This window comes from Natrix helvetica, assembly GCF_964273705.1.
Source record: "Natrix helvetica genome assembly, chromosome: 3".
NCBI classification, from domain to species: domain Eukaryota; kingdom Metazoa; phylum Chordata; class Lepidosauria; order Squamata; family Natricidae; genus Natrix; species Natrix helvetica.
The window spans coordinates 110378945-110392222 of NC_138549.1; the positions used below are offsets into that span (position 1 = coordinate 110378945).

General features: G+C 41.0%; 1 protein-coding gene across 1 annotated transcript in view; it reads left to right on the forward strand.

Moving 5' to 3' along the window:
* SLC1A7 (solute carrier family 1 member 7) overlaps nt 1–13278 on the forward strand; it is a 55149-nt gene that overhangs the window by 14875 nt on the left and 26996 nt on the right. The window contains exons 3-4 of the mRNA XM_081949610.1: nt 5350–5565; nt 12385–12427. Coding sequence (XP_081805736.1) covers nt 5354–5565; nt 12385–12427 — 255 coding nt within the window. The 5' untranslated portion in view covers nt 5350–5353. The remainder of the gene's footprint in view (nt 1–5349; nt 5566–12384; nt 12428–13278) is intronic.

Consider the following 13278-nt stretch of genomic DNA (forward strand, 5'->3'; position numbering starts at 1 on the left):
AGCTTTTTTGATTTCTTCCCTTTGCCTGTTTTGTTTAAACAGTAAATCTGCTACTTTGCATTACATTAAGTAAAAAACATGTGGTTTTTTATTACCATTTGAGCATTGTCTTCTCTTAGGGATCAACTATTATTTTCTCATTACTTGAAAGAGTACTTTAGTATTCTCAACATCTGGGAAGTTATGTTGTAACTATAACCGTGGATAATTTTCTATTATCTAATATTAAAAAAGATTCTAGAAAAGAGGGCATATGTTAATATACAATGAAACTAAATGCAATGAAACTAAATACAATAAAATCTCACATATATATTTTACATTGATCTGCAAGCAAAACCTGGAATATTAAAATTGACATATCACATACATATTGTACATACACACTCACATCCACATGTGTGTGTATGTATGTACAATATGTGTGTGTGTGTATGTATGTACAATATGTGTGTGTGTATGTATGTATATATATGTGTGTGTGTGTGTGCGCGCGCGCGTGTATGTATGTATATATTTATGTATATATGTATGTATATATAATTATTTATTTATTTTCTGGACAAGGTTTTCATTATTTTATGCTGGAGGATAAACTCTACTTCAACATGAATTCAATAAATGATAGTCACTACATTATAAAAAAGGAACCATTAATAATTGTTAGTTTGGCTATTGTTAATAAGGTGTATTGAAAGCTTTACAAATCCTGATGGACAACTTAATTGTCTATTGATAGCTAGATGCCTCCATGGAAAACTATACTTAGAGACATGTAAGAGTGTTGTTGCCATTTCTATGGCAAGTTAAACACCCTAGATCAGTGGTGTTAGATACTAGCTTCAGCTATAATGGTTTCCACCAAGGTCCTCTGTTCCGGCGGGAACAGAGGTTTAATCCTATTGGTCAAAGGGTCTGACAGCTCCCTATAAAAGGGCTGCTGTCAGACTCAACCTTCGCTGGATTGTTCTCACTTGTTGTACTTAATAAAGAGCTGTTGTTACGGTTAAGCCTGTGTGTGCCTATCCATTACCCAATCTAACACTGGCAATGAAGGTGGGATTGGAAGGCAACTAGGCGAACCGAAAGAGTGTAGCAATCCAACAAGTACATCCAGCCTGGAGCGCAGCATGGCTTCAAGCAGCCATTTTTGAGTGGCAAACTCAAAGCACCCTCTGAACACAAAATGGCCATGCACGCCCCACCGACTCCGTATGACCCAGTCACTGAGCACTGGGAGTCGTACATGCTATGATTTGACTGCTTCCTCAAGGCAAACGACCTCATGGGCCTTTCTGAAGGCCACAAGAAGAACATGTTCCTCAGATACTTTGGCCGGGAAGTGTTTGAGATGGCAAAAGTCCTCTCTGAACTGATACCGCTGCAATCAGTCGCCTGGTCCGTGCTCCAGCAGACGCTGAGGACCCACTATGCCCCCAAGCCATCCAAGCACGTTCACCAGCATGAGTTTAACATCAGGAACCAGAAAGAGGGCAAGTCGATAAATGTTGCGGCGCTTCGCAAGGCCACCGCGTATTGTGAATTCCGAGACCTGGACGAGCTGATTCTGGACCGCATAATTTGCAGCATGCGGGACATTAACCTACAGAGGAGGTTACTTGCCACGTCTGACCTCACTCTGCAAATTTTCTTGGACGAAGTCAGGGCATTAGAATCGGCCGCTAAGTCTGCAGAAACCCTGCAGCACCAGGGCGCTTCACAGGACGCACGGAAGAGTGCACGCTCACATCGCAAGGCTGCAGAGGCTGAGATCTGAGAAGGCGAAGAAGATGACAGCTGCCACATGCGCAGTAGCTGCACCCAGCCGGCGCGCAAATTCAAACCGCGTCTCCTGTCTTGTGCTAGCTGCAGAGGAGACCATGCCAGATTGTTTTGCCATCTCCGCAATGCTATCTGCCAGCGCTGTGAGCGAAAGGGGCACATCACCAAAGTTTGCAGAAGCAAGCTCCCCCCGACGATCTGGCAGCCACGAAGCCAACCTAACTGCCAGCAGAGGCCCAACCAAGGGGCATGGCGGCCACCACCATGGCGCTCAGAGGGTGACAACAGAGTCACCCATCACACCACAATCTGCCAAGCCTGCACAAGGCGGTCAAAGAAGCTGAAGGTCACAGTCCTCATTGAGGGCTCTCCATGCGAGATGGAGATTGACACCGGGTCATCACTGACCATCATGCCATGGTCTACCATGAAGCAGGCTGTCCCTAGCCTGAAGAAACAACATCTATGCACCCCTGACCTCCGCCTTCGCGATTACCAGGGGAACCGAGTCCCCATCGTGGGTCAAGGCACTTCCAGGTGAACTTCAACAACTTCAGTGGCCAGCTCCCAGTGACGGTGGTCAGCGGAAACCTGTGGAGCCTCCTGGGGCTTGACTGGTTCGAAGCCCTGGGGCTGGAAGTGACCAGTGTCAACGAGAGCACCGACGAACTACTCGCAGACCCTACCTCCAAGACACCAGTTTTTCACATTGACTGTTTAGAGACTGGTTCCGTCTCGCTTAATGATGTTGCCCGCCACTCTGCCAGAGACTCCATGATCAAACAGGTTTTGAACTGGGGGTGGAGGGGGTGGCCCAAGGGGCCTGTTGGGTGTGATTTCAAAACGTATTATCATAAGAGAAATAACCTGTCTGTTGTTAAAGGCTGTTTACTGTGGAGGGACCGGGTCGTTGTTCCACCCAAACTGTGCATTGCAGTATTAGAGGCTTTACACGTAGGGCATCCTGGAATTGTCAGGATGAAGTCTTTGGCCAGAAGTTACGTGTGGTGGGCTAACATGGACAGGGAGATCAAAGAATGGGTGGCTACCTGGTCTCTGACAATGGGCCACAATTCCCGGCCATGCAATTTGAGACCTTCCTAGCAGCTCAGGGAATCAGGCATGCCCTGGTCGTGCCATTCCATCCTGCCTCTAATGGTCAGGTGGAGAGAATGGTGAGATCTGCAAAAGAGGCCCTCTCTAGGATGGGCCCGGGAGATTGCAAACACGGGTTGACCACTATTTGCTAATTCAGCACTTCACACCCAGTGCCACTATAGGGAGAAGCCCCTCCGAGCTTCTCATGGGTCGCCGGCTAAGGTCCCACTTAGACCAGCTACACCCCAATTATTCTGTCTCGCCCCCAGACTCCACAAGCAAGATTCGGACATTTAGCATAGGGGATTCGGTATACGCCCACAACTACGCCGGGGGAACTCTGTGGATTCCTGCCACAGTGATAGGCATCACCGGCCCTCACTCTTACCTCCTAGAGCTCGAGGACGGTAAGAATTGGAGAAGGCATATTGACCAACTCCTTGGCCACCTCTCCAACTCCACTCTTAGACAACCAGAGGTAACTCCTGCACGAGTTAGCCAAAGCCCTACCCAAACGGAGCAAACACTCATTCCTTCCACGGCCAGCTGAAGCCGAGGGTACCGGGAAACTTATCTGGTTATGTTGCAGGACCACAGAAGCTCCGAGCGAACCGGCTCTAGAAGCTTCAGCCGCGGCCTGTGAAAGGTTCCAGGAGTTTCCACCAAGCTGAGTTGCGGAGCAAACAGGTCCGTCTGACCTATCCAAGGAAACCCCTCCTACTGAACTGCGCAGGTCAGAGAGAGCTACCCAAAAGCCCGCCTGTCTGCGTGACTACGTAACAAGTAGGATTGTTCCATTCAACAGGGGAGGGGTGTTAGATACTAGCTTCAGCTATAATGGTTTCCACCAAGGTCCTCTGTTCTGGCAGGAACAGAGATTTAATCTCATTGGTCGAAGGGTCTGACAGCTCCCTATAAAAGGGCTGCTGTCAGACTCAACCTTCGCTGGATTGTTCTCACTTGTTGTACTTAATAAAGAGCTGTTGTTACTGTTAAGCCTGTGTGTGCCTATCCATTACCCAATCTAACAAGTGGCCCCCAACCTTTTGGGCACCAGGGACCAGTCCTGTGGAAGTTTTCTGCAGACCAATGGGGGCATGGTTTTGTGTGGTTCCTGCATCCCATGGATGGGCTTCACTTATTTGTGTGGCCCGGTTTCTGGCATACTGAGGTCTGGTGCCAGTCCACGGACTGGGGGTTGTGGACCCTTGGCCTTGAACTTTTCTGTACTTAACAGAAGACTCTGTTTTATTCTGCCTAAGGATTTTATTTGGTATAACCATGACTCTAAATCAGCCTAACTTAGAGTCCTTAAATTTGAAATCCAACATTTATTTTATAAAATTCAGCATCCCAATCATTTTAATCTCAGTTTGTACATATTGTAAAACTGCATCATCATATTGGACTGATGTGCATTCCTGTGACTTTCCAAATGTGAAAAAATATATAGCTATGCCTCCTCCCCCCCCCCCCACCAAAAAAACGTACATAATGTGAATAGTGCTTTTAGCAATTTAGAAACAATTAGTCATTCATCTAATGTTACAGTATCGTTCTCTTTTTATATGTGACTGTCCCATGACACCTCCATTTTTCTAGAAAGGTCAAGCAGATGAAATAGCTACAAAGTGTTTTTTTCATTTGGTAGTAGGATCAGGTCTTAGAGGAAGGAACTTAATGGTTGCAAAAGCTATTTTTTTCTTAGAAGTGGTATAATCTGTACTATACATGGAGAATATGTTGTTTGGCCTCATACATAGCAGCCCATTTTGTTTGCTTATCTTAATAATGAAAAAATAAAATGAAGAAAATGTTGGAGTGGGATTGGAAGAGATTAAGACATTTGTTTATTAAATAATAATTCTGTACCAGAATAAATAGTTTACACAATTAAAATGCTTCAAATTATTTATGGTTTGCCATTTATATGCATGTTTTGATTGCTTTAGACATTAGATTTTAATTAATTTCTGGATTATGGTGCTGCCTGTTGGAACTAAAGATCATTAAAGTTTAGTGACTTCTTTCTGATATCATGATATAGCTAGATTCATTAATGCAGCTTTCTCTTTGTATGCAGCTTTCACTGAGGCTAAAAATGTGACGTTCTCTATTTTAAAGAAAATTAGAGAACATACTTGCTCCATGTGTCAAACTTTAGAATGAGTCAGTGTGGTTCCTCTATTTTAATTTAACCTAAGCCTTGAAAGCTGAATACAAAGTATGAATTTACCACATAGTTTGTGCATGTGCTTTCTGCTAACTCTTTTCTGGTCAGCTCCTTCCTATAGTTTCCTGCAAAAGAAGACTAAAGCAAGTCTTCCTTTAATCATCTTTGCTCAAAGAGAGGTTAGATTGAAATTTGGTGTCCTTTCCATGAATATAGTAATAGACATAACTGAATAGGAAGGAAAAAAGGAAGGAGGAGGAAAATAATAATACATACTTGGTGTTTTCTTTCAACAGCCTGATGTCAGGACTAGCAGCTCTGGATGCTAAAACATCTAGTCGATTAGGCATCATTACAGTTACTTACTACCTGTGGACTACATTTGTGGCTGTGATTGTGGGAATCATTATGGTCTCTATTATCCATCCTGGTGGGGCAGCCCAGAAGGAAGACACCGCAGAAGGTGCGAAGCCAATAATGAGTTCTGCAGATGCATTGCTGGATCTAATTCGGTAACGACATTCTCACTGCTTTTATGAAGGTTCAGATTTTACGTATTCAGTGATACTGTGTTGAATGATCACATTTTAAAATTTATATTATAAAATCCATGAATGCTAAAGGTCAACGATGAATTCATTTAAAAGAATCTGGAACTTAAGTGGAGCTACCTTCTACTCCCTAAACTGAAACATATTTTGGCACGTTTGAATTTATCCTTCTTGCTTCAGAACCACCATTTCCTCTAATAGCTAAAAGTAAGTAAAGGAGACCTAAGGAGAAGCATAAATGTTTGGCCTGAATTCTAATGCAATGTATGTATACACTCAGAAGAAAATTACAAGTATTACCTAAATTGTAATCTGGGCAACCAGATGGTCATAGCTGTTAGAAGGAGAAAAATATGGTGTCCATTACAAACCTGATAGTGATAGAATTATACCTGAAGTTCTATAAAAAATAATAATAACTGGGCTTCATCTTGTTGGCACATTCATGGTGGAGAAATTTATTACAGAACTGATCTGAAATTCCAACATACTGTAAACATCAAGGTGCCTGAGTACATCTTCTTTGAAATCCTTTAGCCTCCCTTCCTCAATGTCAACTAATTCTGAAAAAGGCAAGTTCTTCCTCCTTGCTTCATATCCTACCACTTGTGGATAGGATCAGGGATGGTATTCATTTACCTTGGTTCGCAGATGTGAGTGCGTGTGCCCCCTCTGCACATGTGTACAGCCTTCCGTGCATGTGCTTAAAGCCTAAATGGGATACGGTGGAGGCAGGGCCACCCACGATTTCTGCTACTGGTTCAAGTGAACCAATCTGAACCGGTAGGATCCTCTTTTGTTCTGTTCCTCTCATTAAATCCCCTTTTAGATTTGGAAATTTTTAAGTCTCCAAAGTAATGTAAATGGTGGCTTGAGGAAAGATATAAGATAGTACAGTGCTTGATTAAGATAGGAAGAAAGACTTAATGTTTACTGAATAACTGAACATATGGGGTTGAAAGCAGATTTATGACATGATAAGCAATTGAAAAGTGGTGCATGTTAATCTATAGAAGAGAAATGTTAAAAGGAAAGAAGTACAAGAGTTGTCTGTCTGGCATGCTTAGTCTTCCTATTAGTACCAAAGGCAAACCTAGAAGCAGTAGTAGATACAAACTGACTTTTCCTAAACATTAGCAGAAACTTCCTAATAGCAAAAACTGTTAAGCAATGGGAAATATTGTGTCAGAGGAATTGGGCTCTTCTTTGACATTATGCATTAGCTAATGCATCCTGCATTATATATTCTGCATTTCACAGGGAATAGGACTGGATGATCTTTGAGAACCCTTCCATTTTTTAAAGATTAGGTGAAAAAAATCTCTGAAATTCGCCATCATTTTTATGAGATTAAGAAAATTTACATTTTGAGTGGAAGGAGAAACTATCAACAGTGGCAAAAAAAGTGGCATACATTTAAATAAAAATATGGCAATGACCTAACATCATATTAAAATGCATTGTTCTAGTCATAGTTCACTCTGTACTAATGCCCTCCTTCACTTAAAGATTGTTGTAATTTGCTGCAGTCATAACTATATGTCATTTCTACATGAATCTGTGGCTATACTTCACTCTGAGCAAAAAATATGTGTGCCATGCGTTAAATTTGTCAATCAAAACCTGTTCTGAAAAGCACATAAATCTATCTTTCTGGCATCATCTTTTACATAAAAAAAAATTGCCTGAGACCATTGGAAACTGAAATATGCATCAAAAGCAAAGAAAATGGTTTATTAAACACAGAGATAATTAACAAATGTTGGCTTTCTTTGCTCCAAATTTCTCTATTATGATAGCCTAGAGCAGGTGTATCAAACTCGATTTCATTGTGGGCTGTGTCAGGGTTGTGTTTGACTTGGGGGGGCAGGGAGGCGTGGCCAGGGTGAGCATGGACTCCCGAGCGCTCTGTCAGTGAAAATGGACTCCCAAGCTCCATTTTCAGCTCTAAAAGCATCCTGAAACCCTCTGCCAGCAAAGAAGGCATTCAGGAGGGCTGTATGTGACCCTCCTGAGCTCCGTTTTTGCTGTCAGAGGCACCCCAGGTCGGTCCTTTGCTGTTTCCAGGGCAGCCCCATGGGCCAGATCCAGCCCCCAGGCCTTGAGTTTGACACCCCTGGCCTAAGCTATACATTTTGTACACCTACTCACAAAAAACTAATTGTTTTTCTCATGACAAGTTATAATTTTCCATATATATGAAGCATGAAGAGAGTTTACTGAAAGAGAGGCATGGCACACTGCAGGCTTCCTTTTGTACACTGAGCTTGTCATTGGCTCTTATTTAGTATAAAGAAATCAAATTTATTTTCGTCTCTAATCTAACAATATTATTTTAAGTAATGGAATCACATTAAATCAAGTGCACATTAAGATGATTGCATTTGTGAATATTTTTCCCCAAATTCTTCCTGGCAGTTTGGATTATTTGTATATCTAATTCCATATACTGACTGGCCTCTAGTCTCAGATGGAGGCATTTCCTATTACCTGCTATTTGATCTTTTCAATTGAAGGAGTTGGAAACTGAAGGTGAGACTTTGTCCATAGAAAACATCTGCTACTCAATTATGATCGTTTCACCAGCATTTGATATAAAATTATGTGATGAAAGCTCCTTAATTCGTTCTTCCTGTTCTTTTATTTTGGGCTTCTTTCTCTCTCTTGTAGACTATGAGTAAATTATAAACTGAACATAAATGTACATAAATCCTCAGAAGAAACTTTGGATTCTCAGTGTTGACATTGAGAAATGTTTGTCATGCTTGTTGGTTCAGCTTGCAAAGACCTGGAAATCAAACTTAATGCTGTTTATAGCAGGAAGCAGAGTTAAGTGGAAATATAACTGAAGCCATTAGAATTAAGCAGTGAGTGAGTCTTTTTTTATGGCCCTGAACAATTTGCATAGCATGCATGCAGCTGATGTGTTTGTTAACTGTATGTCCTTGAATGTATCCTCCTTCCCATATTAATTAATGGTAAAGTGGTAATTAAACATAGGTACCAGGCATGGACATGTCTACATATCTTCACTGACAGCCAAACATAGTTATACATTGCAAAGGTAACCCATGATCTCCCTGGCTAATGTTTCAGAGAAGGCTTAATCAAGTTGTAGAATTTTGTCAGAATGGAAACAGAAAACCTAAGAACAATGGCATGCAGTCTTATTACAAAGCATGCTAATCTTGAATTGCATTTTGTGATCAGAATGGCAAACTGATGATTTGAGAAGAAATGGATGGCCTTACCATAGACCGAGGACTCTTCTGAAGGTGGGCGATGCTTCATAAATCCTATTGAGAGATCTTGAATGGATGGTTCCATTTGTCCCAATAGTAATACAGGGACAGGTCACAGGCATGTTTTCCCTATCTTCTTCCAAAGTGGTGTTTTCCAAGTCACATTGCCATTACTTGCTGTTCTTTAATTCATTCTAAGCAACTTCTGTAAATCTACTGGTTGCTGTATGGAGCTGCCAGCCTCTCCCATCCCTTTTTGTTACTATTTGCTGCCCTCCAAGCCCCTTTGGGCAATATCTATATCCAAGAAGAGGAACATAAGGCCTGATTTCTATATGCTTGGTAAGCCAGGCACTCCTTCTGTATCACCAATAACCATCAATTCTTTGTTCCTATCCACATATTCAGCTATTAGAGTGTGAGCCAGAGCTGCTCAAAGAGAACAAATGAATGGTGACTGTCTATGGAGATTCTTAATGACCCAGCTCATGGTTGTCCCAAAGGTGCTTTTCCAAAAGGCAACTAGACTTTCTTTGTTTTTTGTTTGAAGATATTTCGCTTCTCATCCAAGAAGATTCTTCAGTTCTGACTGAATGGTGGCGAATGGAAGGAAGTATATTCTTTGAAATCATCTGGTAGTTAACATTCTCTGTGAGAGTCATTGAGGCCACTTGGAGGTTTATGCGTGCCCTCAGGGTCACCTGAATAGTGCAAATGAATGTGGAACCATCTTGGAACTGCTGAAAGGACTGTGTTGTAAACAGTGGACTGGTGGACTGATGAAACATTGGGCCATTTATTTATTTTATTTGTAAAATGTATTGGCCACCCATCTTACATCAAGGTAACTCTGTTTTTTTAAAACAGAAACAAAAGAGATCTAGGTTGCTTTCCCCAGCATGTAGGTGGGAGGGTAAAAAAAATCACGGAAACAGTTAATGAGGAGCATGTAACTACTCTTCAGACAGGATATTTGGCTAGCATTGTTATCAAAGCTGAAAATGAAATCTTAACAGACATGTCTTAAACCAGCTTTATTCCCAGTCATTTCTGCTCAGGAGACAAGCAGCTTAAAGCCGCTGCACAAAAAAGCTTGAAGGCAAGCAAGAGGAAATACATCAGCTCAACAGTTGGAAAAGAAAGAAAATCATGGCATCTCTTTGAAACATGATGGGACCTTGCTGACAGTAAAAATTCTTTCCAGCTAGACTAACTACGGCAGAATTAAGATCAGCAGTATTCAGTTAATAGCTTTACGGAATAAAAAACTGATATTGTCTTAGCAGCTTATTTGTTCTATTTGGTTACGAGAGGATATGAAAGAGATGAAGAAATATAAGGGCATCACTATGAGAAGGAAGTTTAAAAGCAGCATATCTTCCAGAAGAATCTGAATATGCAAGCATGGATCTCTTCTGCCCAAATAGTCCCATTTAAAATAAAGTACCATCACTGTAATCTTTGAGATCAGTCTGTCGATTTGAAAATAATTATAATCATCTAAAATCTGCTGAGAGAGTTTGAAAGACTTCAGCACCAAGATCCCACCTCTAATAAACCAATAAAAGTATCGTACAATACGAATGAGAACTGCAGAAGCACAAATCTCAGGTTTGACAGCGTAGCTTCAAAATGGGCAGAATTGTTTTTTTGAAATCTAGTATTTTAAAATCAGCAGTTTGAAGTTTTTCCTAGAACATGATGGCGCTAATAAAAAATACCTGCTCAGTTTTATATGCCAGCTGCTTTCCCCCCCTCACAGATATGTTTCTATAAAGTGGAGAAAGGACTCCAGACTAACTGAATCTTCTCCACAACACAACTATTGCCACCATGCAAAGACTAATTTGTGTAGTCACTTATCACAATTTTCTGTCAGGGCCTGTAGTCTACTAGAACGGATGTGGCCCTAAACTCCTGTTCTAGTGAAATAGCACCTTATCTTTTGGTCATTTCAACATAGTTAATTTTGAAGAATGATTTACCATGGAAAACCAAAGTCTATTTAAAATATATTGGAAGAGTTCCAGTCAGATTGTTGTTCAGTCACTACGTTGTGTCCAACTCTTTGCGATCCCATGGACCACAGCACGTCAGGCTCCCCTGTCCTCTACTATCTCTCAGATTTTTCCCAAATTCATGTTCATTATGTTGATGACACTAATCTAATCATCTCATCCTCTGCCATCCCCTTCTCCTTTAGCCTTCAATCTTTCCAACATCAGGGTCTTTTCCAATGGGTCCTCTCCTCATATTTGGTGACCAAAGTAATTGAGCATCAGCTTCAGTATCTGTCCTTCCAAAGAACAGTTAGAGTTGGTTTCTTTTAGTATCTATTAAAAGGTACAGTCCTAATTCCTGCAAGAGGAAAAATAATAAAAACAACAACATGCTAGAATCTTTAAAACTTTTTTTTGACATTAGATCACTAACGACCATCTGACAGATGTTTCTCCTTCCATATAATCCTAATTGCATGTCAGTGCAGCTGGAAGGGAGGCACAAGTTCAAAGGTTGCTAAAACACACATGCCTAGTTTCTCTTCAGTCTGAATGCAACCCCCTCCAACAGTTGCTCCAGATTAATTATCCATCATAAACTGCTAATCTATCATTTAATCAGCAAAGTAATCCTTTGCATGTCTGCAGCACCTTTCATCCAAATCACATCACAAACAGAATTAATGAAATTCCTAATGTACATGGATAGAATCTATGACACCAGATGATTTGATTGTATGGAGGAGTCCGGATCCCTTGGAACATTAAAAGGCATGGAAAGGGAATAATTTTAGATCTCTTGGGGAAATTGAAGATACATGTCCTAAGCATGTTTTTTTTTTTTAGGCAATACAGTAATATGGGGAAAACTAAAAGCCTTTCATAAAAATGAAACATTTATTTCCAATATAATCACATTTCCACTACTCAAAATTACAACCTTTTTTCTGGTAAAATGTCTTTCTCATTACATGCTGATTCAGAATTTAATTTTCAATTGAAAGTGTGAGAAAAATGTATGGCCAGATTCATGTATGCTGTTAATTGTTTGGGTTTATTTGATGTTTGGTGCAATCTGTCTCTTTAACCATCTGTACAGATCATGCTTGATTGAACTAAGCAAATCTGCTGGCACATACAGTTTTAGCCTGTAATGACAAGTCTTGAGTGAATTTCCAATAGTTACAGGTGCATTGTTGCGAGATAACCTTAGAGATTACTATTGTGGCATAGAAGAATTGAATCAGATGGTTTTCAAGTTCCCATCTTTTTATGCCAGGATGTTTGCATAGTGTTTATTATAAATGTTTAGAAATATTAATTTAAAAAACCTTATATTAAAAGAATATCACATTGTTCCAATTTTCCCCATGTTCTACAAGAGGGAAAATAGGAAAATCACTTACCATGAAGAAACTGAAGTTATTTTTTTAGTCACATAATGTTTTATATTATAAATGACAGCTTATTTGTAGCTCGCAAAACTTTGTGTTCAAAATTCTATTTATTCCCTTGACTAGTTTTCTTTGTCTTTTCAGGAATATGTTTCCTGCCAACCTTGTGGAAGCCACTTTTAAACAGGTGGGAATCCGGCTCTTTGAATCCTAAAAATATTTCTTGGCAATTCATAAGAAAAATAAACTAGATAAACCATATACAGTTCATCAGATAAGCCACGAGAACCTCTAAAATCACCAGCACTTGTATTATTTAATTTAATTAAGGGGTTGACTAAGTTTTGATGGGGAACTCTTCCTAATAGCCACAGACATTAAAAATTCTCATTGGAGAAAGCAATTATTCAAGGGGAAGCTAATCAAGGATTCAACCAACCTAGAACTAAGGATAAATTTCTTGACAGGTAGAACAAGTAATCAGTAAAATGAGTACCCCCCAGAAGTTGTGGGTGCTCCAACACTGGAGATTTTAAAGACGAGATTGGACAATTTGTCTGAAATGCTATAAGGTTTCCTGCTTGAGCAGGGGGTTGGACTAGAACCGTGATGGCGAACCTATGGCACGCGTGCCACAAGTGGCACGTGGAGCCATTTGTCAGGGCATGCGAGGCGCTGCCCTGTAAGCTGGCTAGTGCGTATGCGCGCGCTGGCCAGCTAAGTTCACCTTTTTAAAAGCTATTTTTTGCCTTCCCCAGGCTCCAAAGGCTTTATAGGAGCCTGGGGAGGATGAAAAGAGCCTCCCCCCCCCGGAGGCTTCAGGGACCGTCCCTGAAGCCTTCGGAATGCTTAAAACCACCCTCCGAGCAAACCGGAAGTCCGGGTTGCTCGGAGGGTCGTTTTAAGCACTCCGAAGGCATCAGGGAAGCCTTGGACGGTCCCTGAAGCCTTCGGAATGCTTAAAACGACCCTCCGAGCAACCTGGAAGTCACTTCTGGTTTTCTCGGAGGGTGGTTTTAAGCGTTCCGAAAAGAGCCT